At 59.4% G+C, this 22,279-nt stretch overlaps 1 protein-coding gene across 1 annotated transcript; it reads right to left on the bottom strand.

Moving 5' to 3' along the window:
- Positions 1–3: 3 nt before the first annotated feature.
- KCNH3 (potassium voltage-gated channel subfamily H member 3) lies at positions 4–16,204 on the bottom strand. The gene is made up of 15 exons (XM_037514680.2): positions 16,120–16,204; positions 14,517–14,750; positions 13,997–14,131; positions 12,990–13,123; positions 12,335–12,578; positions 11,797–11,954; positions 11,502–11,709; positions 8,499–8,780; positions 7,998–8,197; positions 7,310–7,559; positions 3,724–3,941; positions 2,365–2,696; positions 1,827–1,933; positions 1,079–1,155; positions 4–967 (listed from the first exon to the last, which is right to left on the bottom strand). The coding sequence occupies exons 1-15, from the start codon at positions 16,193–16,195 to the stop codon at positions 371–373; spliced, it is 3,252 nt and encodes a 1,083-aa protein (XP_037370577.1). The 5' UTR covers positions 16,196–16,204; the 3' UTR covers positions 4–370.
- Between the last annotated feature and the right edge of the window lie 6,075 nt (positions 16,205–22,279).

Genomic DNA, 22,279 nt, shown 5'->3' with positions numbered 1-22,279 from the left:
TTTTATTATTTTTTTAATATAAAAAATGTGGGGACAGGTGAGGTGGGGGCACATGCAGGGGATGGCAGAACCCCCCTTTGGCCTCAGGCCTCTGCCCTCAGCCTGCAGAAGGAAACCACGCAGTCAGAGGAATAGGCTGAGGAGGGGCCCCCAAAGTAGGGGCCTGAAGATCCCTAGCCCAGGAGCCCCTCCAGAGACTCCCGCCCACCCTTTGCAATTCGTGGGCCAGGTCCTCCTTTGTGCTCAAGCTCCCTGCCCTGAGCCAACAGGCAACCTGGAGTCCTGGGGGAGCTGCCGCCCATTCACCCCAAGGCTGGGCAGAGCAGCAGATGGCAGCATGTCTGGCAACACTGAGTTCTGGGGCTGGCAGTCAGACCCCTGTGCCTTCTTCCTGGGTCCACTGGACCGTGCCAGAGCCATGGCAGCCAATAAGCACCATCTCCAGGCTATGGGGTTCCCAGGACAAGGCCAGGCCCCCCGTCCCTGGCGGGGGCTCTCCAGTGCTGGCAGCCTCGACCTGGTTCGTGGGCTGCGGTGGCCCAGTCCTAGCCCCGTCTTCAGGAGGCGGCGAGCCAGGGGTGCTGGGCTCGGGACAGAGATCTCCTGAGCCAGGGGGCTCTGAGTCAGAGGTGGAGGTCCAGAAAGGTGTGGCTCGAGGCCAGGGGGAACTCTGAGATGCTGGGGGCCCCCAGGGCCAGGGTGCCATGAGTGGAGAGGGCCCTGGACGAGGGTGGGGCCAGGTTCCACTCAAGACTGAGCCAGTCGGGGGCTGCAGACAGTACGAATCTGCCCCTGTGTCCACACACAGAGGCTGCAGGAGCCCAGAGCCACTGGCTGGGCATGGCCCCTCTCCAGATGCCCGAGGACATGGGCCCTCCCCATGGGGTGCCAGGACCAGCTGCACAGCCTGGCGAAGTGATTGCAGCCCCTCCCGCATCTGCAGCACCTGCTCAGACAGCTCTACCACCTTCAGGGAGAGAGGAGGGTGAAGTCAGAGGAGAGTTGGCCCAATGTGAAACAGCAGTACCCGGCCCACCCACCCCCCCGCCCCACCTCCAAGACCTTGCCCCTCACCCACCGCCTGCCGAAGCTTGTCCAGTGTGTCTGTGTTCTTCGATTCGCTGGGCCCAAGGGGAACAGTGAGCAGAGCATTCTCTGTGGACAGTAGGATGGGGTTATCAGCCGGGGCTCGCAAGAGGAGCCAGCATGGGGTCCAGGCCTCGGCCCCAGTTAGCACAGACCACTTTGGCCGGGCAGGGCCGGACATCACTGGAAATAACCACTTCTAGCCTTACCCAAGTTGCTGAATTCTGCCCAGGGCGTCGGGGAGGCTTGGACACACCACCTGGGCTTCCCCCCTCAGGAAGCTGCTGTCTGTGCCTGTCTCTTGCACCGTCCTCCAGGAGCATGGACACTCCTGGGAGCTAACCACCTGACCCGCTGCTAGGACAGTGGGACCTGGCCCTGGCCCACTTCTAGCTCTGCTGCCCCAGCCCTCTGTCCCTGCAGTAGCCAGACACTGCTGCATCTAGTGACGTCTTATTTAACAGGCGCAACAATCATTCTAGAGGCAGGAAACAGTGAGAATCAAGGTCACAGAGCTAGAGAGTTGACAGCAGGGATCCAAACCCCACACCTAGCTATGACAGCACCGGGGTGCCGGCCTTAACCACTAGGCTTCCCTGCCCAAAGGGTGTGGGTGGGTGAGGACAAGAAAGATGGACAAAGTCAGTGCCCTGCCAGTCTGTCGGAGGCCGAGAGTGCTTGAGGTTCACAGGGCAAAGGGACTGCCCTACTGACCTCCCCCCAAGCCCGGGCCCCAGTACCTGGTCCAGGGGAGGGGCTGCTGCTACATTCCGGGCCAGACTGCCCCACGCGGAAAGAGAACCTGGGCTGGTCGGAACCACAGCCGTCCTCAATGCCATCTACCACCCTGTGGACCCAGGCGCCAGGGCAACAAGTCAATCTCCAGGCAGCTACTATGGTGTTTCACGGGACGCGATGCCCCAGTGTCCACACACAGAGGCTGCAGAAGCCAGCGCTAGACCGAGGGGCTCAGGGCCCCAAGAGAAAGGTGACACGCATCAGAGCTTGCAGTTTCGTTGGGCAGCAAAGCTTGAGCAACAGGAAAAAAAGCAAGAGTTGCAAAGCAAGAGTTCTGAGGCAGGGAATGACATGCATGGGACGGTGGGGTGGGGGCAGTAGGGAGGTAGGGAGGCCAGAGGAAGCTTCCTGAAGGCAGGTGTGAACCAGGCAGGTGGCGGGGTTAGGAAGGAAGGATGGGCAGCCAAGGTGGGGCTCCTGCCTGCCATAGCCCTATCACCATCATCTCTGCCAAAGTGTAGTAGCCCAGGGCCCGCTCACCTGGGGCTCAAATCGGGGGGCACATTCCATGGCACAGGAGGCAGCCGCAGCCCCTCTAAGCTCCGTGGGTGAGCAGAAGGGCCAGCCTCAGCCCGTGAAGCCCCTGCCCGGCCTGGCCGCCCTCTGCGACCTAGCCGCGGCCTGGGCACAGTCGGATGTGGGGAGAGCAGCTTGGCAGCTGAGGACGAGGAGGTGCAGCCAGGTGACAGCAGGGGGCTGGAGGGCTCGTCAGCGGGGGCTGGTGAGGCTGCAAGGCCTTGCTCCCCATCTGTCTCCTTCTCTTCCAGTGTGGACATGAGAGTGTTGTCGCCACTCAAGGAGCTGGTGTCTGCCTGGGGACAGTGGGGGAAAGGGAACCAGCACAGATAGCCTCCGCGTGCCCTCCTCACCCCACCCCTGCCTCATCTCCCTAGAAGGGAGAACTGTCTGCATGAAGCAGGATGCCTCGTGTCTCCCACCCTGCAGACAAAGAGGCGAGGGGTGGGGGAGGGTTGATTTTCTGATGCTAACATAAAGTCACCTAGACTTGGAGGTGTTCATTGCCCCTCAAAAGTCTAGCCAAGGAGGCCTCCCTGGTGGCGCAAGGGGTTGAGACGCAACCTATGAAGCTGTCCGCAGCCACTGAAGCATGAGTTCGATCCCCGGCCAGGGAGCTACGCACATGGCGCGGCAGACCTCTCCTGTCTTGCCCGCTGCTCCCCTCAGCAGTGTGTTTTGTCATTCTGCCTGCTTTGTTCCCCGCTCTGTCTCTGGTGAATCCTCTCACCCCCTCCCTGTATCTCTGGCCTGTACCCCAGTTCTTGTATGTATAAATAAATAAATAAATCTTTAAAAAGAAAAAGTCTAGCCAAGGGTGGTAGACACTCCACCTCTGCTTGGTCCCTTGGGCTCACTGAGCTATCCAAGAGAATAAAGTGCTAAAAACTGGTTTAAAATTAGTGACATAAACCAGAAAAATTCAAAAAAGCCCCCAGAGTTGTCCTGTTTTCACCATGACGAAGCAGGGGCAGCTACAGGGCCCTATTCAGAGAAGAGACCTGGTGCCCAGCCCGGCCTGGCCCTGCCCCACGGGCCCCCCACCCCTTCACCGGCTGCCTATAGGCTCCCTGTCTCCCTCACCTAAGGCTTCGCCAGGACGGGACCAGGACGTCTAAGTGGGCCAGAGTGAGCCTGACAGGTGGCCCAGGACAGTTGGGCTGGGCTCTAAGGGCCGAGGGAGGGGTGAAGGGGCAGGGACAGTGTGCAGGGGTCTCTGCACAGGCCATGTGCTCACACAGAACCTCCACAAAACTCAGCTCGGCCCTCCCAGCAGGTTCCCTGCACCCCAACTCCTTCCATGCACGTACCCAGCACCCTCACCTCCGCATGGGCTCCGCCGGCACCCAGGTTGTAGCTGAGCTCGCCTCGGAGGCCCCGGCTGAAGCGTGGGGCAAACTCAGGATACAGGGCGAGGCTCTCGTGCAGCCCGGCCAGCTGCAGACACTGCAGGACGCAGTACGTCAGCCCCTTCACATCGGCGTTAGCCTTTACCACCTGCTCCCGGCGGGGCAGCTCGCAGCCGATCAGGTCACCCTTCCCTGCGGAAAGGAAGCGGAGGTCAGAGAGCCCTTACCTTCAACTGGTACAGGGGGCATCCTTGTGCCAAGCAGGGACTTTCCAGCCAGGTGCCCACTGTGAGGCCTTAGAGCCAGGACAGAGCCAAGGGACCTGTAGGGTAGCTAAAAATATCAGGCTTTTCTGCCCTCCCGCCATCGGGACAGATGCCGGAACCCTGCGGCCCTGAATGCATGCCTGAGGGCAGCACCTGGAGTGGGGTGTGGGCATAGGTAGATGGGATTCACCTGGGCTGAGACTGGGTTTGTAAGGGCGGCGTCAGGGGGACGCCAGCAGAAGCAGAACGGATGGAAGAGCAGAGAGCCCAGAGTGAAGACTTGCTGGGGGCTGGCAGGCCTGCCAGCCTCCCGGCCCCCCAGCACCCCTGCCTGCCATATGCCTGGTGAACCCCAGTAAAAGCCTGAAAACCCGCTGAGGGCTCTAGGACTCTGACTCCTCCTTTACCCGGTCTGCTGGTCAGAAAACCTGCTCAGTGGTCATTCCTGGCCCTACAGACCCCAGCTGCCTGCCTCCCTCGCTCCCCAGATGGGCTTGGGGTGAAGGGCACTCTGACCAAAGCTGACAAGAACGCTTGAAATCCAAGCTACCACATTGAAACATTTGAATTTAAGCTCTGAGAAGACTGAGCAGCCCAAGGAGAGGGTTCCCAGGGTTCCCAGGCTTCCTGCGGGTCAGAATCCTCTGCGGAGGTGAAGTTAACCGGGCTCCCGGGTGTGGCTCCCAGGTGCTATCCTTACCTACGGAATCAGAGGGTTTCCTGGACACCCCACAGGCCCCACAGGTGATTTGTTCAGGGGCCAAGACAGGAGCCCGCAGGGCATCGGCTCATGTGACACAGTGTCCTTCGCCCCTGACCCCCAGGGCTTCCTCCATACAATAGGGCCATGTTTGAACGAGTCTGCGGCTTTCTGGATCTCACCAGCAGGCGCCAGTGATAGAGAGCAGCCACGCAGCAATTATAAAATTACAGTGCACACCCCAATCTAGAGATATTACACTGTGGGGAAGAAAATGTGTATCGTAGAAGCGACGAAATAGGTGTCTCCCCTCAGGGACGCGGCGAGGAGCAACGAGTCAGTGTAGATCAAGCACCAACAGGACCCACCTTCCTTCCCTGCCTCCCAGGAAGTTGCCCACAGGTCTTCCCCAACAGGGAGGTACACCTTCCGGTTTGGGCAGAGCACCCACTGCCCTCCCAGGGCCACTCAAGCCACGGCAGGACAGTCCACATGGTTGGAAAGCGTTTCCTTATCCTGAAGGAAGAAGACGGGCAGCCGCCCCCCCACCCGGGCTGCCTCCTGCTGCCAGAGGCTCCCACGGAACTTAGAGGCCCCCCCCACCACACCTCTGGCCTGTACCCCAGTTCTTGTATGCATAGATAAATAAATCTTTAAAAAAAAAAGTGAAACACGACACAACCAAGGAAAGTTCGTGCCACTGGACTCAGGGCCCGAGACCCCCAACAGGCTTGCATCTCAGCCAGAGCCTCCTGCTCAGCTCCTCGAACCCCATAAGGTCCTCCTGGCCCTGCCACCCAGTGCACCTCTCTTCATCTTGCCTCCTTCCTCCCTCACAACTGACTGCACATGCTTGGTCATCAGTTCACGCACAGGGGAAGGCGCCAGAACTGGCACTGTGATGCACAGCTATCAGGGGCGCAGGGGACATCAGGGTATTCAAGCAAGGAGGCAGGGAGGGGTGCAGGAAGACAAAGGAGAAAACCAGGTCATCCCGAGGGCTGGGAACCAGCATCCCTCGGGGCGTCCAGAGCCATCATGTCAACAGAGGAAATGGTTAATCTGGAACAAGTGGGCAGGGACAGGATGGATCAGAGTTAGCACACCTCCCCGGGTGGCCAGCCCCGAGGCTCCGTCTTAAAACTGAATGTGGCTATTCTGAGCCTTGGTGCCTGGCATCGGTAAGGAGATACTCTCTCTCGGGACCCACGCCAGCTCCCAGCCACACGGCTTCCTCGGCTCTGAGCGGAGAGCCATCTGCCTAATGATGCACTCGGCCATCCCGCTTTGGACTGACCAGTGTGCTGCTGTGAAATCCTTCCAAATCTCTCCAGGTGGCCACAGTTTCCCCAGGGTCACTAGCCACACTCTCCAGAGTTCTGGCAGAAGGCCCAGACGCCAAGCTCACGAACAGCAGAGAAGAACAGCAGAGAAGTGCGTAAGAGCCTCTCACCCCGCAGCTCCCAGCCCCTCACTGTGTTTCTTTTCTCCTGTTTCCTGAGGGAAGATCATCCTCTCCAAAGGAGGAAGGATGGGCACTCCGTAAGCTCCCTGGCATCTGGTCTTCCGGGCACTCTGGGCTAGGGACAAACCTCAGCTTCTCAGGGCATGAGCTGTGCCCACAGTGAGTCCGCAAGCGCTTGACTCCCTGAGGACCCTGCTGTGGTCTGAGCAACCCCCATGACAGTGCCGAGTCCCTCTGCTCACCAACCAAGCAGCTCAAAGTGTCCCCGGCCCCGGGGTGTCACTGCTGAGTGCCTCACACAGCCCCAGAGCAGGCACCCCGCATTTCCCGAGCACTCAGGCCTGCCTTCCTAAAGCCTCAGGTGGCTGCTCCCCCATCCTGAAATCAAGCCCTTTGAGCTCGCGCCTCCCCGGGGCAGAGCGCCTGGAGCAGTGAGGAGCACGCTGGGCAGAGGAGGTCCCCAGGCCAAGGCACCCTGTGATGACCCCCTGGGAAGCTCTGTCTCCTTCTGAACCAACCATTACTGCCCTGGACTCTGAGGTTCGCCTGAGATGAAGCCTGTGCGGGGCTGGGCACAGGGCGCGGCGCTCAGACCCCGGGGTCCGCCCCCCCGGCAACCGCTTCATTGTCCTCCTCACCTTTCTCTCATGGGCAGGGAGGTAGGTACGCAGGGGGGGCTCTGCTCTCCTCCATCTGGGGCTGGCCTGCTCTGTCATCTGACTAGCCTCTCACCTCTCTCCACGCCCCCTTCCCCCGGCAGGGCCAGAAAGCAAGCACCGGACAGTTTTCACTGCCCCCTTTTCCATGCGGGTCTGCTCGCTCCCTCCAGCACTTCCATTTGCAGCATTTAATTTTCCTTCTTGACAAGAAATTTTGTTCCCCACAGTCTCCTCATGAACTAAAGACTGCCTGTCCCCACCCCCCGTAAGATCATGTCCACCCCCTGTGTTGCCACCTTGTGGCCACTGAGTCACCTCTCAAGCTCTACCCAGGGCTTGACGGCTCCATTCTGGCTGTTTCTCCCCAGGTGGGCCTGCCAGAGTTCCCTCTCCAGGACTGGTCCAGATTGGGGGGCCCCAGGGTTCTACCCCTCTACAAGCCTATGGGGGCATCCCCTGCCCTCACAAACCTAGGATGGCAAGCACGGTGCCGCCCTTGAGCACCTCCATGGAGCCGGAGCAGACGAAGTAGAGGGCCTGGAGGGCGTCGCCTTGGTGGATGAGGTACTCGCCGGGCGTGCAGAAGGCGGGCCGCAGAGCCAGGGACAGCGCCCGCAGGCAGCCCCGGCTGGCCGCCTCGAACAGGGGCAGCTGCAGCACCTCTTTGTGCAGGTGCATGGCGATGTCCGCTCGCAGCTCATCAGGGAGGCTCTGAAGCAGCTGCAGGTGGGGGAGCAGGTGAGGGGGGTTGGGGTGGCAGAAGGGAAGGCAGCCTCCAACCAGACTCTTTCTACCCCAAGGGGGCCCTGGTGGGAGGTGTAGGAGGAACTTGAGGCCCCTTGCACACCATCAACCACTCAGGGCACAGCATCGAGGCTGTCCTTGCCTCCATCTCAACCACTTTGGCCCCCGACCCCACAAGCCCCCATCTCTCCACCCCCACTCCCATCACAAGAAAGCTAACATTCCCCCTCCTGGCCACAGGCTTGGCTGCCGTGAGCAGAGGGACTCCAAGTCTCTTCTGCTGTCCCTCCAGGACAGAGTGGAAGGAAACAAGGAGGCAGATCCTGCTCGCCTGGCCCCCCAGGCCACTCAGGAGAACTTCAGGCCAAGCGCGCACGCCTTGCAGGAATGAAGGCTGCCCGGGAGGCCGCGCACCTCAGTGGTGTCTATGCCGTTGTTCACAGCCCAGGTAGCCTGGAAGTACTCGAGCATGCGCTGCTTTAGGGGCTTGGGGATGCGGTGGATTCGGATGTAGTCCCGCAGGTCGCGGGTGCGGCTGTGGTACAGAAAGCGGCGGGCGTACATGCGCTGGATGATGGCCGTCACGTTCCCAAACACCACTGCGTGCATCAGGGCTGGGGGGGTGGCAAGAGGGTCACCTCCAGGCCTGCCTGGCCTGACCTGACATGATGCCAGACACCCCTGTCCCTGTCTCCCCCCGACCCCCACCCAGGTAAGGTGCACAGGGCCTGCGGGGTGGGGGGGCACGGGCCCTGCAGCCGAGTGCAGTCTCCCAGCCCCTCCGTGTTCCTTAGGCCCCCAAAAGCAGAGCCTCTGGGAAGAACCTTGGGACCCCGGGGAAGTTAGGAAGGGAGGGCCGCCTGAGGCCAGAAGTCTGGGAGTAGGCCCCGAGCCAGGGACAGCGGCAGGCCTCACCGCCGATGAGCATGGTGCAGATGGAGAAGATCTTCTCGGTGTCCGTGTTGGCGGACACGTTGCCAAAGCCCACGCTGGTGAGGCTGCTGAGCGCGAAGTAGAGGGAGGTGATGTAGGCGCTGCGCAGTGAGGGGCCTCCCAGGAGCTCCAGCCCTGTCCCGTTGGCCTCATTGCTGCTGCTGCTGCAGTTGTCACTCTGGCCAGAGCTGTTCCCGGCAGCTGCGCTCTGGCCCACCAAGTAGTAGGGCGTCTCCAGGCGGCGGGCCAACTCCTGCAGCCAGCCTGGGGAGCGGGCGGGGCGGGCCTCAGGTCATGGGACAGCACTGCGGCTCTTCAGGTAGGTGTGCCCCCTGGCACCCATGGGGGAGGTGACATGAGATGCAGATCTACCCCCTGTGGCTTCCCGCCACTTTCTTCCTCTGCCAGCCCAACACACCTCTCTCCACCCCCTCAACCCGCAGCAAGACAAGCACACGGAGATGAAGCTGTCATCTCCCCAGCTGTCATCTCTGGGTGCTGAGGATGGAGGAAGGAGTATCGCACCCTCTTCTCCATGGCTGGCACTAATCCCGGCAACAGGCCCAGCTGGAGAGGGCAGAGGAACTGCTGGGCCCACCGCGCCAGCCACGGCCTCATTCCCAGGGCCGGTGGGGTAGGCCGCCTCCTCCACTCTGTCCACTGGATCCTCTTGCTCTTTCTCTGAGGTCATTGTTCCAGAAAGCTGCTCCCCATTCAGTTTCACCCCTACTCACAAGCATACGACCCACCGAGCCTCATGCACACGCTCTCAAGTATACACACGTGGATGTGTGCAAACATGCCACATTCATGCTCCGCACAGTGGACAGGCAAAGGACACACATGTTTGAGTACATTCCCGGTGGCACAACCATGGCCACTCACACAGAAAAGGCCTGTGCACATCTGGGAGAGAGACAAGGGGGTGAGAGGCAGGAGCATGGAGGGGGTGTGGCCGTCTTGGACGTGGGCACCTGGAGCTGGTGCCTCTGGAGGGAGGGAGACTAGCAGAGGCTGTTCTGGAGGCTGGTGGCTCCCTGAGAAATGCCACGCATTATCTCCCTCTGTATTTAGCACAATCTTTTGAAAATCCAGACTCTCTCCACTGGCGCAAAGGAAATCTGGGCCAAGAACCCTGTGTCCACACCATGGGCAGTGGAACAGGGAAACTGAGGCAAGGAGACTGTGGGGAGGTGCCACCCATGAGGCAGAGCTGGGCCTGCAGGAGGGCACTGTCCCTCCACAAGGACACCCCTTCCAGGACTGGGCCTGGGGAGGGCTGGGTGCGGCTCCAACCTATATAGTTGGGGAGGGGTAGTTTCTTTGGAGGAAAAAAGGGGAGATGATGATGTGAAGGACTTGGAAATTCCTCCCAATGTGAACTAGTACCAGCTCCAAATAGAAAAAAACCACTCTAGAGCTTGGTTTTCAAGAATAGTCCGTCAGCCTCCCACACTTGCTCTCTCTCCATGATGCGGCCTGAGTCTCCCTGGGAGCCAAGGCTGTTCATTTCTGCCCAGCAGCCCCCATGAGGTGGTCAGAACAGAGGAGCCATGTGGATGCAAAACTAAGAGTGTGGGTCCTGTTGCAAGGGGGAGGGAAGTTGGCCTGAGGATTCGGGGTCTCACTCTATTTTGGGGTCACAGTTTTGCATCACCATTATCTGTCTCCTGCCCCCTGACCTCGTGCTTGCAGGGGAGCCTCCACCACAGCCTCCCTCTTAGAAGGGCAGGAGCCAAGGAGCTCGCAATGCCCAGAGCATCCTGCTTCCGTGTGCTCAGCAACTAGAGCACTTGGGGAGTACGCCATGGGCCCCTGGGTCACAGGCTGGTCTCCACGGGCGTGGTGAGGAGAGACTTGCAGGAGCCGCCTCGTCCCTGATCAGAGCAGGTTTCTAAGACAACCGGATGCCTGGTGACCCCACCAAAGAGCAAGGCCGTCATGGGGGGGCCATCTGAGCAGCTGGTCTCCTGCCCACAGACTGGAAACAGTGCTCAGAGCTAGTTACCAGGAAGCCGACAGAGCTGGAGGGCATGGGAGGAAGAAACACTCATTTTAGAAATGTCTGGAACAAAGTGACTGGAGTCAGAGGGAAAAAGGATGGAAGTTGAGGTGCTCACATTAGTGGCCCCAGTGGAATCACCAGGAAGAGAGAGGTGGTGGGGGGGAGAGACCTGAGGAAAGTCTGGCATGGGGAGGGCCTGCGGCTGGGGTTGGGGTTGGAGAAGGCCGGGGCTGGGGGGGCAGCACACAGGGTAGAGGGAGTGTGGTTGGGGGGTCAGGTGGGACAGGGACTTCAAGGGCGATGGCAGGTTGGCCCCAGAAGGGCACAGTGACCTTGTGGGTGACAGTCTTTGTTGAGAGATGGGGGTGGAAGCCCTCCTGGCAAGAGTTAAGACGTGAGTGGGAGGTAAACAGAGGGAGGAGCTAGGAAAGTGGAGGTGAAATGAAGGAGAGTGAAGACACTGGTGGGACATGGAAAAAAGCTGTGTTTTAGGCTAAGAAGCCACTGAAGAGATGCAGCTTGGAGGCGATGAGAGAGAGGAAAGCGCCTTAGGAGCCAAGGTGGTGAGGGACAAATCTGAGAAGGTGGCAGCAATGTGCCAGGAACCAGAGGACCCTGAAGGACAGCAGGTGGCCTTCTCCTGAGAGGGAAGGGGTTCCCAGTGGGGCAGGGGGTCAAAAAATGTGATAAAAGTTTAGCCACGAGGAGTGAACAAGTCTCCCTCAGGCAACCTGCAGGATTTCTCCCCAGTGCCTGGCAGCTGGAGAGCAGGCCACATGCATCCTGCACACACACAGGTCCCCACCTTCTCGTCACAAACACTCAACTAGTTGTGCCCATGTGTCCCCCTGCCACACATTCCAGCACACACATGCAGATTTGCACGCCTCTCTGACACGTGGCATCAGCTCACAAACACCCTGAGGACACCCTGAGGTGTCCTCACGCCTGAATAGCCCCCCCCAGGATCCCCCCAGTACCGATCTCAGGAAGCTCAGACGCGCTGCTCTCGATCTCCCTCTGGCCAATGTAGAACCAGACGCAGGCCACCCAGTGGGCGAGCAGGGCGAACACAGCCATGAGCAGGGTCAGCACCACCGCGCTGTACTGTGAGTAGCGGTCCAGCCGCGGGAGCAGGCGCAGCAGGCGCAGCAGCCGCACTGTCTTCAGCAGGTGGGCCCCAAAGTACTAAGGCGAGGAGGGGAGGGAGGGCGGTCACCCTCGGCCGGTGCCATCCGTCCTGCCCCAGAGCCCGCCGAGCCCGGCCACACTGACCACATTGACTTTGAAGGCGTGCAGTAGGTCGAAGGGCAGCGCCGCGATGACATCCAGCAGGAACCAGGTGGTGACGTAGTGGAGGCAAATGGACTTTGGGGCAAACACCACCTGGCCTGACTTGGACACGAATGTGGTGCGGAAATTCAGGACAATGTCTGTGGAGAGCGCAGGCGGGAGTCAGCGTGGGGCGGGGAGGAGCCGCCGTCTCTGGGCACCTGCTCGGTATCTGACACTGGCCCGGGCCTGTGCATGCCTCGTCTTAACGCTCACAGTAGCCCTGAGAAGTGGGCCTTGCTGGGCCTCTTTGAAGTTGGGAGCAGCTGAGGCTTGGAGAAGCCACCGATGGCTCAGGGCCGAATAAGCCATTCGTGGTGGAGACAAGTTTGGAAGCCAGATCCGATTTCAGAGGCCACCGGTCACACACACAGGAGGGCAAGGGAGATATATGTGGGGTCTGGAGCCATGAAGACTATGCCCACCCAAGCTAGCGGGGCACCCAAGGCGGGGCAGGGTGGGAGGCAGAGAGCCCACGTACCAAGAATGAAGAGGACCTCCACAGCCAGGTCGCAGACGCTGGGGGGGCCGCGGGCGGCGCTGGGCTCCCGGGCTGTGCTCACACACACGCTGTAGGGTACGGTGACAGCCACGTACAGGGTGGCTAGCAGGATGAAGCCGTCCCAGGTGGCCCTCAGGGCCCCACAGTGCAGGAGGATGAAGGGTGACTTCCGAATGGCCGCCACTTTGTACTCAGGCAAGTTTGGTTTCTCTCCAAACACCCCCTAAGTGAGGCAGGGCAGGGAGGAAAGGAAAAGACACTGGCTGAGTTTGGTTAGGGTCTGGGACAAGCAACCACTCGTCTCTCGTCCCTGCATTCTCAAAGCCACCCCTGATGTGGGCACGAGAGCCCCCGTGCTACGAATCAGAAATTGAGGATCGCTAAGGTCAAGCGATGTAGCCGTTAGGGGAGGAAAGTAGATTGAGCCAAGGCCCATGTGACTCGAGCACCAACATTACACCTCTGATGCATCAGGCAGGTGACATTCCTTTGCCCGGCCAAAACCCCCAAAGCACTGGGGAGGGGCCCCGTGACCCTGTGGACATTCTATCTGTGATGGGCTCAGTTCTTCTGTCTCTCCCGCTTGCCCATCCCCTGCCCATCCCTCCGACACACACCCTAGCGAGCAATCCACCTTATTGAGCTTGTGCTTGCCCTTGGGCTGCTTCTGCAGGTGCCCAGACAAGTGGTAGAGCACAGCCCGGCTGCGCCGCCGGTTGGCATTGAAACCTTTGGATCCTGCCCGGCCATATCGGCGCCGGCCACCACCTGCAAAACAGGAGCCATGAGTACAAGCAGGGGGTGGGGGGCACCCACATACCCCAGTCCAGAGTCTCGGTTGTCAGATACCAGTGGCTGGCTCTTGGACTGGTCTGGCTCATTGACTAGCTTATCTTTTTAGAGTTGGGGTTCCAGGGTTCCTACTTTCTAGGATCATTTACCAAGCCCAGAAATGAACAATCTTATGAGTGCTCACAGACACTGTTCCCAGTGCCAGCTTCCAGGAGAAGGGGTTTGGACGAAGGCAAGGCGGAAGAGGCTTTCCCTAGGCAAAGGCCTGGGAGGAGATCAGGAAGGTAGTTCCAAGTGGGGAGAGAGTAGAGCAAGAAGGAGCCGTTGGACCTCTCCTGACTCGCCCGCTGCTCCCCTCAGCAGTGTATTTCGTCAGTCTGCCTGTTCTGCTCCCCACTCTGTCTCTGGTGAATCCTCTCACCCTCCGGCGCCTCTGACCTGTACCCCAGTTCTTGTATAAATAAAATAAATCTTAAATAAAATAAAATAAAGTAAAACTAAGTTTACAAATGTTTAAATAAAGAAGGCTTTGAGCAGTGGTTTATGATGAGGAAAGGGGACTAAGCAGGTCTGTACCCAGAAATGGTATTTCATGGACACCAGTAAAGGTTGTTTGCTTTCAGCTTCTTAGTAAAGTTGAATCAGAAACTCCAACTTTGTCCCAACTGGTCTGTTTGTAAAGAAGAAGTCCACCCCTAGGCATGTGGAGGTTAGAGCAGCACAGGGCCTCAAACAGTCCCAGAGGGAGTTAGTGAGGATGAGAGGTGTAGGGGCACCTGAGTGCCCACCTGGAAGAGCCCACCACACCCCAGGCCCAGCAGCTAAATCAGCAGCCCCAGGGGCACCCACCTGTCTCTTTCCAGTTGTCAGGGCCCCCTCGGGTCTTGGTGTCACTGATGTCCTTGTGGGAGACCAGGAAGAGGGCCACCTCGCCTTTCTCATTCTTTATGGGTATCACATCCAGGAGACACCAGAATGGGAGCCCTGGGCACAAAGACAGACTCAGCCCAGCCCCCATTCTCCACTCCCCCAGGGGACCAGGCCTTTCCTGGGAGGGGAGTGACCAAGGCCCAGTCCACTTAGGGTAGGGCTTGCCAGAACAGGGCAGGGCCAGGCGAGGGACAGCAGAGGGGATCGTCAGACATGTGTGCTCAGAGATCCTCTGCTGAGACAGGGACATTTTCCTGCTGGCGTCAGCCAAAAGCAGAAATTGAGTGGAGGCTGAGGCTGGAAGAGAGGAGATGGGTATTTGGGAAAACGGGATGCGATCGGAGGTGAAGACGGGAATGGAAAGGAAGGCCGGGGGCAGGGGAGGTGCCGGGCTGCGTGAGACTACAAAGGTGGAGGGGGCGACCAGGTGGCCCCTCACCGCTCTTCCTGTACAAGATCAGTTCAGCCTTGAATTCCTTGTGCTCGTCAAGGGCCTTTCGGATCTGCTGGCGGACGAGCTCGCTGGTGTCTGGCCCGTAGAGGAAGGAACAGGCACAGCCCCGCTGCATGACCTCGGCCCGGGAGAAACCCGTGAGGTCGCAGAAGCCATCAGAGCAGTAGACCACGGGGAAGAGCCCCGTCACCTGGGCGTTGCCCAGCACGAAGTTACTGTCTGCAAGAGAGCACCCCTCAGAGGTGGAGTGGGGGGTGAGGGGCACAGCATCTTACCCCTCTTTCCCCAAGTGCCTGCAACCAAAGGGTGGGTGTTACAATTCCCAGGAATCCTAAGTGCACGTGTTGGGAGTGGGAGGAAGCAGTTGTTTAAAAACAGGCATTACCTGCATGCCAGCGCCCGGCCAGGGCCCACTCCTCGCAGTGAGTGTGTGCCTGGCATCCAAGAATCAGCATGTGTAAGCACTGAAGTTGGTACAGGCAGCTCTGTGTGAGAGCTGTGCCCTCTGGAGTCTATCAGGAGCAGCTTGGGGCAGGAGATGGGTTTGGGGATGCCCAAAAGGAGGACTGCAAGACCAGCTCCTGGGGCTCTCAGCCCCATCTCTGTCTCTGCTCACTCACCGGCCAGGTACCCAGGTAGCCTGGCTCCTCCCACTGGGATTCACCTGGACTGAGAGGCAGTCCAGGCTACCACCCATTCTGTATTCTCAATTTAAGCTCCAGCCACCGGAGCCAGCTTAGGAATTACTGAATGTGATCAAGAAGGGGGGTGTAAGAATGGTAGCTGAGCACCAGAGTCTGGAGCCAGAAATGTACTGGGGAGTGGAGGGGGGGCACTGAATCAGCAGGCTGCAGGAGCCAAGCACTGGGCAAAGCAGATGGAGAAGCCTTTGTGTGTGTTGGGGAGCGGTGGGGGCGGTGCTCAGGGATGGTCCCCCACCCTCTATCAGTGTCCTCCTACCGCGGAGCCCCCTGGGCAGAGATTTGGGAAGCCGCCCCCCCCCCCCCCCCCCCCCCCCGGGGATGTGAGGAGGGAGGCCGGAGGGCCTCTCACTGCTCGCTCTGTCTTCAGACCCGGGGAACCTGCGATCCATAAGCTCTGTTCGCCTTCTTCAAACTTCCTCAGTCTTGGTGGGAGTCCCCGAATCTACCTTCTGGGAGCCGGCCAGGTTCCACGGGTTTCAGGTTTTGGGCTTAGGCAGCGAGGAGCTTGGGCACACTGTTCCGCCTGCTCTAGCTCCTTTTGCAAAAGCCTCTTTCTAAATCTGTTTTCTGGGCGCTCTAGGCTACCCCTGAGCACCGCTTCCTCCTCACCCCCGACACCGCCTGTGCGGGACTGGGATGGGACGACACCCCCCCGCCCCCCACAGAGTTGGGGCGGGCTGCACGCAGTCGGCTTCCCGGCCCCAGACCCGGGGCTGGCTGCGCGGCGTCTGAAGGGAGATGGCGACCCCAGCTAAAAGCGGGACGCGGGGGAGCGTGTGAGGGGTGAACAGGAGGGCACCAGCTGAGATTTCGGGGCGCGGGCCCGGCGGGACCCCGGCGGAGGAGCGCTCCCAGCGAGCGAGTGGGGAGAGGGGCGGACTCACGCGTGCCGTCGAAGCGCGTGGCGATGGTGTCCAGGAAGGTGTTCTGCGGCGCCAGGAGTCCCCGCATGGCCGGCATTTTAGGCGGCTGTGGCAGCCCGCCCCATCCCTCCGGGGCGCCGGGGCTCCGCGCCGGGGGAGGGCGCCCGATGAGGCCACCCCCCGCCGCGCCCCGCGCCCCCTAGCGCAGCCGTCGGGGGGCAAAGCCCGCCCCCGGCTTGCAGGCCCCGCCGGCCGCCCGCGCCCGAGGGGGTGTCCGCGCCGTCGGGGCGGGGGGCATGGCTCGCGCCCCTCGCTGCCCACGAGTCCCGGGCTCCGGGCTCCGCGCCCGCTGCGCGCTCCGCACCTCCGCGCGCGCCGCGGCTGCGGGTCGGCTCCCGACCGGGCTCCGCTCGGCGCTGGGTCCCCGCAGCTCCCTCCGTCTGTCGGGGAGAAGTGGCAGTCTCCCTCCCTCCCTCCCGCGCCCGCAGCCAGCGCCGGGTAACCATGGCGACGGGGCACACCCAGCCAGGTCCGCCTCCTTAAAGGGCCAGTCCCCCCGCCGCGGGCTCCTCCCCCACTGTGGACCTCGAGGGGGCGGGAGGGGCGGTGCCTCCCCCCTTCCAGCCACGCCCCTGATGCCCCGAGCTCCCCCCGCGCCCCTGGGGGAGCGAAGGGCCAGGGCCTGGCCCCGCCCGGCCTGCCCCGGCCGCTGGGGCGCGGCGGCGCTTCCCGCAACGCGGGGCTCCCGAAGCGCCCCTCGCAGCCGCTGCTCCCGGGAGGGTCCGAGGGGCGCTCGGGGCGGGGTGCGGCCGTTTCGGAGGACGCGTCCCCCCCTTCCCCCAGGAAGCCCGTGACTGGAAAGGGGGTGGGCAGCCCGGCGGAGGTGAGGAAGGTGGCTGGCGGAGGTGGGCGCCCCGGGAGCTGCGGCTGGCGGGGCGTGTCCGCAGGCGGTCGGATGGGGCGGGCGGGGGGGCGGTCTGCGCCCCGCCCCGGCCTCGGCGTGACCCTCGGGGAGACGGGCCCGGGGGCCACTAGGCGCCGCCGCCGGCCAGAGCGTCAGGACGCTGCGGGCTGGGGCGCCCGGGGGTGCGGCCCGAACGCCCTCTGTGCGCCCGGGGGTGGAAAGGGTGTTGGGGCGGGGGAGGACCCTAGACCCCAGTCTCGCCCCTGTGTCTCTCTGCCCCTGACGCGCCCCGGCTGCGCTCGAGGGTCGGGGTGCAAACGCGGGGACAGGAGACCCCGGGAAAACTTCCCCAGCAGTGCGCGCGCCCGGGGCGGAGTGAGCCGCGCGGCCTCGCCCTCCGGGGCCCAGGGCCGAGAGCTGCCGGGGGCCTGCGGCGACCTCCTGGCGGGCGGGGGGGAGGGGAGGGGGCGGCCGTCACCTGCTCGTCCTCGGCGCGGCGCGGGCCGGGCCTGGCGCTGCCAGCGGCTCCTCCTCCCTCCCACGAGCGCCCGCGAGCGCAGCTCCCGCCCGCGCCGAGAAGAGCCGCCGGGGCCAAAACAGCAATTTGTTTCCGAACGAGTGAAGCGGGAGGTTCGGCACCCCCACCCCTCGAGGAGACGCGCCACAGCCAGCGGCTGGGGAGAGGCAGGAGCGCGGGGGAGCCCGCTCCGCGCACCGTCTCGGCGACGAGGCACCTGTGTGAAAAAGCGCTGGTGCTTTGGGGGGAACGTGAGGACGCCCCTGTTCCCCGCGCCTCTGAATCCCGGCATCGCGCTGGCAGGGAGAGTGGGCCTCACCCCCACCTCTACAGGGGTCCGGGGTGCAGAGTCACCCCGCCCCCGCAGCCGCTCAGCCGCACCCTTCCAGGTGATGGTCGAGCGGCGCATCCAGGAGGGGGCAATTAGGGATCAGCCCACTTTGAGAGTCGGGCTGAGGCCCTGGGTGAAAACACAGCCCGGGAACCGGGCTACCTAGCTTTGCTCTGCCCTGTCTGTGATTTTCCTCCTGTCACTCGACTCTCATCTGTGAAATGGGGATAACTACTTCAGAGGGTTGTTAGGATTAAATTAATAAATGACCTAGAACGGCGTGGGACCCTTAGCATCATGCAAACGCTTATCATTTGATTTTGACTCTTAACAGGAGCCCCAGGAAATAGGCAGGAGGGGGAAGGGCGCCAAGCTAGAGGGGCAGAAACTTGCTCGGGGCACCCATGTTGGTGGAAGGCAAGGCCGGTGGCCTGACAAGCCCCAACCCCGGGCCTGTGACACATCTCACTCCCACCGTGAGGCTCACTGGGTGCCACTAGGCCTGGTGGTCTGGGGTTGTGTATCAGATCCAAGAGGTCCTCAGGTCACCCCTGTAAGCCTCAAGTTCAGACCTCCAGTCCCATCTCCTCTGGCTGGGATGGTTGTGGACATTAAGCCGCTAGCAGACAGCTTGGGGCAGGGCGAGCAGGGTGGAATGACAATAGCTTACATTTCCTGAGTACTAATTCTGTGCCCGCCATTAGACTCAGTGTTTTACTTAGATTATCCGACCAATTTCCACCATAACTCCATGAATTTACTACAACTGCCAATTAACAGATGAAAAATTTTGAGGCAGAAGTTAAATATCTTCCAGCGGCTCCAAGCAAAATGCCTGTGTTACTGCTCCGGTTATACTAGTGCTTATTGGCTATTTTGAATCATTCTTCTTGTCCCAAACAGCCCATTTTGTCCTTTTAAGCTCTGTCCCCACTATCCTTCAAAGAACCTGTGATGGGGTGTGTGGGGTGCAGTGCTAGCCTGATCTGTATCTTTTCTATCTACATGAGTGCGCGGGCTCAGGGCCTCCGTCCATTCTCCTCTTTCCCTCTAGCTCAAGTTCCTCAGATCTGCGGCCAGACCTGGCCTGTAGGCTCCCTCAGTTCTCAGTGATGAATTCCTTGCCTTGTCCTCCCTCCCCGTGCCCCTTCACTCACACACACACACACACACACACAGAGAGAGGCAGTGACCTACTCACCAGTGTGGGGAAATCAGATGGAAGTTGGGGAGGATTGCACAGGGCACTGGGGGTGGAGGTAGCGAGCCGGGGACCCTGGCCTGGCAGCCTTCTCCTATGCCTCCCCTTCCCCCAGCTCTTGACTCATTCTGGCCACCGTGGGGAGTCACAGGGAGGGGAAGGCCCTGCTCAGAGACTCCAAGTCATTGTCAACAAGGAACTCAGGAGGCTGTGTTTTGGTGCTGCCGTGGGAGGCCTGTGGGAGTACTATCTACAAAAGGAACAAGGAGACAGAGGAGGGAAGAGCAAAGCAGGGGGAAAATGCTCCACACAAAAGGAGGAAAAAGCATCTCCACCCCAAAAGCGCAGGCGTTGTTGCAGTGCACAGGGGGTGAGAGAACAGGTGGCTCTCGAGGAACAGAGTCCAGGGGTCCTTCCCCTCTCCCCTCCTTTCTGGAGGTCCCAAGGCCCGGGAGTGTCTTGCCTGGTGGGCAAAATCTCACCTTTTCAAGTCTGATCATTCTGGATTCTAATTTTGCCACTGACCAGCTGGGTGATTCGTGGGGGACGGGTGTTGACATCATCGTTCCTTCACTTGTGAAACAATCTTTTTCTAAGGATTGTGGAGAGCATGAGATGAGTTCATTAAGTGGTAGCCATTGTCTTGAAAGCCCCCTAGAATACACCCAGGGCCCATGTGCTGGGGTCGGGTACATGAGCTCCGGACAAAGCCTGAGAGCCTGTTCCCACCAAACCCTTTTGGAATATTTTGAGGTCTCTGGTACTTGGCCAGTCCTATTTCATTCTAGGTCATTCCTTTTCTTTTAGTGAAGGATACTAGCTACTGTGAGCAAACCGCATTACATTTTCAAACAAGGAAATTCTGGAGGTACATGATTTTGTTAACAGATAAAAGCTTTTACATCACATGGCTGGTAAGTGCAGAAACCAGGTGTGAACTAAGAATTGACAGCTCACTTCTGTGCCACCATGCTGGGTGGCTTTGTCCTGTCCCGAGGTAAACAGCCTGTTAGTGAAAGAGGAGAGTGTGGTCATTTGGGCGAGTGATTAGACAGTGACTGTAGTGTGTCCACAGCGAAGAGCAATCTGGACATCCTGCCCCAGGGAGATCCTGTCGCTGAATGCAGACCCTGCCTACTGTCTTCAGGGGTGCTATGGGGTGTGTGTGGGGGGGGCGGGGGGATAGTCCAATAATCCCACCTGGAGCTGGCAAGGAAGTTGGTCTGAGAAATCCCAATAGCAGCATCAGAAAATAGGCTTGAAATTAAGTTACAAAGTCTAATGTTTAAGTGGAAAAGACAAAAAAAAAAAAAAAAAGGAGACCTGACTTGACCCTGGGGAGTCAGAGCAGGTGCTATCTGTTCCTACTGCTTTGATGGTGGTGAAAGGCTGGGCAGGCTGGAGTACAGTTGTGCTGGGGGTGGGACGGTGGGTCGGCATCCTCACCCAGAAAAATCTATCACGGTGTTCCCTCCTTGGTAATGAGTAGCACAGTAGGCAGTAAAAATCCCTCAGCACTGGTATGGAAATAACATTCCCTGGCTCTCCCCTGGGAAACGCCCCAGCCTTACCCCCGCATGCTGCCCAGGCGCTGTTTACCCAGGTCAGTGCCATCAGCCTCTGGCCTGCCTCATCCGAGAGCCGACACTGGGGGTGGATGTGCATGCCTGAGAGCTAAGCAGGTTAAGTCAAGATGGACACAAAGCTCACCATGCTGGGGGCACATGCATGCAGGACAGCTGCAGAAGGAACGGGATGACTGAATTATTGGGTTGTCAGAAAAGGCAGCATGTATTTTTTCTGTTTTTCAAGCAAAAATGCATCATGACTTTTCCAACAACCCAATATTACACTCTTCCTGGTTAAAATGACTGTATGACTGGAGACGGGAAGTCTTTCATACTGTTGATGAAAGAAAAAGAGACAATCGAAGAGTGATGGTAAATGTTCAATTTGCCAGTTTAACTTAGACACCAGAAAACTGTTGTGCAGCCTCAGGCTGGATACACCTCTGTAAAGTGGCGGACATCTCCACTTCATGGCTCAAGAAGCAGCTCAAACGTGTTCCTCGCCCAAGGACAGTAGGTGACAGCTACGGAATTGTGAAGCCAGAACTAGAACCCAAGTACAAGTCTCAAAGGTCCAGGGTCTTTGCACTCTGCCTAATCACAGACAGGGCTCAGAGTTCTATTTTCCTAACATGCAAAGTGACTGAGGAAAAAGCTGGAACCATTTATTTTTGCCTCAGAACTCAGCACAGTACCTGGTGCCTCAATGCTTGCAGGCAAGGATGTACCCAGGTGGCGTCTCCCTGGTGGTGCAAGGGGTTAAGACACAACCTATGAAGCAATCCGCAGCCACTGCAGCACGAGTTTGATCCCCAGCGGGCCAGGGAGCTACCCACATGGCGCAGCAGACCTCTCCTGACTCACCCGCTGCTCCCCTCAGTCAGTCTGCCTGTTCTGTTCCCCACTCTGTCTCTGGTGACTCCTCTCACCCCCTACACCTCTGGCCTGTACCCCAGCTCTCGTATGCATAAATCAATCAATCAAAAAAAAAAAAAAGAATGTACCCAGGTGGCTAAAGCAACCAGAATCAAGCTTGATTTTGCAGCATGTTGTTCTGGCTCCCAGCATTAACGCCTGGTACCCCAAATTCACTGGTTAAAATTGTGACAAAATAGCTCCTTCTATCAGTCGGTGACATCCAAAGGTGTCATTTTGAACACCTGTTTATTTCTTCCATGTGTGCTGAACCCTATGCATCAGGCAAGACAAAGCCTCATTTTGTTAGGTCAAATGGCAGAATTTTCAGGGCAATAACTTATGACCTTCTCCCAAAGCATAGGTCTACAGATCCACAACCAGGCATTCTGGCTTCTCCACAAGCCTCCCAACCTAAAATAGTTTATCCTGTTTTTCACCCATACATATGTGTAAGACTACCCTGGTTTGGGTGACTGAAATATTAGGTCACCAAATGATAAACTACTGGACAAACGCCTGCTCATCCACTGGGGGTAGCTCTCTCTCTCTCTCTCTCTCTCTCTCTCTCTCTCTCTCTCTCTCTCTCTCTCGCCGTGCACTCTTACTGTAGGTATGTCTGCTGCCCTAACTAGTTGATCAGCCCCTTGAAATCAGGACCGTGTTTTAGTTATCTTCCTCTCTCCTTAGCTTTAGCTTTCATCTCAGCAAATGTACAGAGCACTCCCAAGCACTATTCGTGTCT

Source organism: Talpa occidentalis, unplaced genomic scaffold, assembly GCF_014898055.3.
Source record: "Talpa occidentalis isolate TD23 unplaced genomic scaffold, MPIMG_talOcc4v2.1 talOcc4.16, whole genome shotgun sequence".
NCBI classification, from domain to species: domain Eukaryota; kingdom Metazoa; phylum Chordata; class Mammalia; order Eulipotyphla; family Talpidae; genus Talpa; species Talpa occidentalis.
Note: the sequence above shows the minus strand (reverse complement) of the source record. Positions and strands in the feature narration are given on the sequence as shown.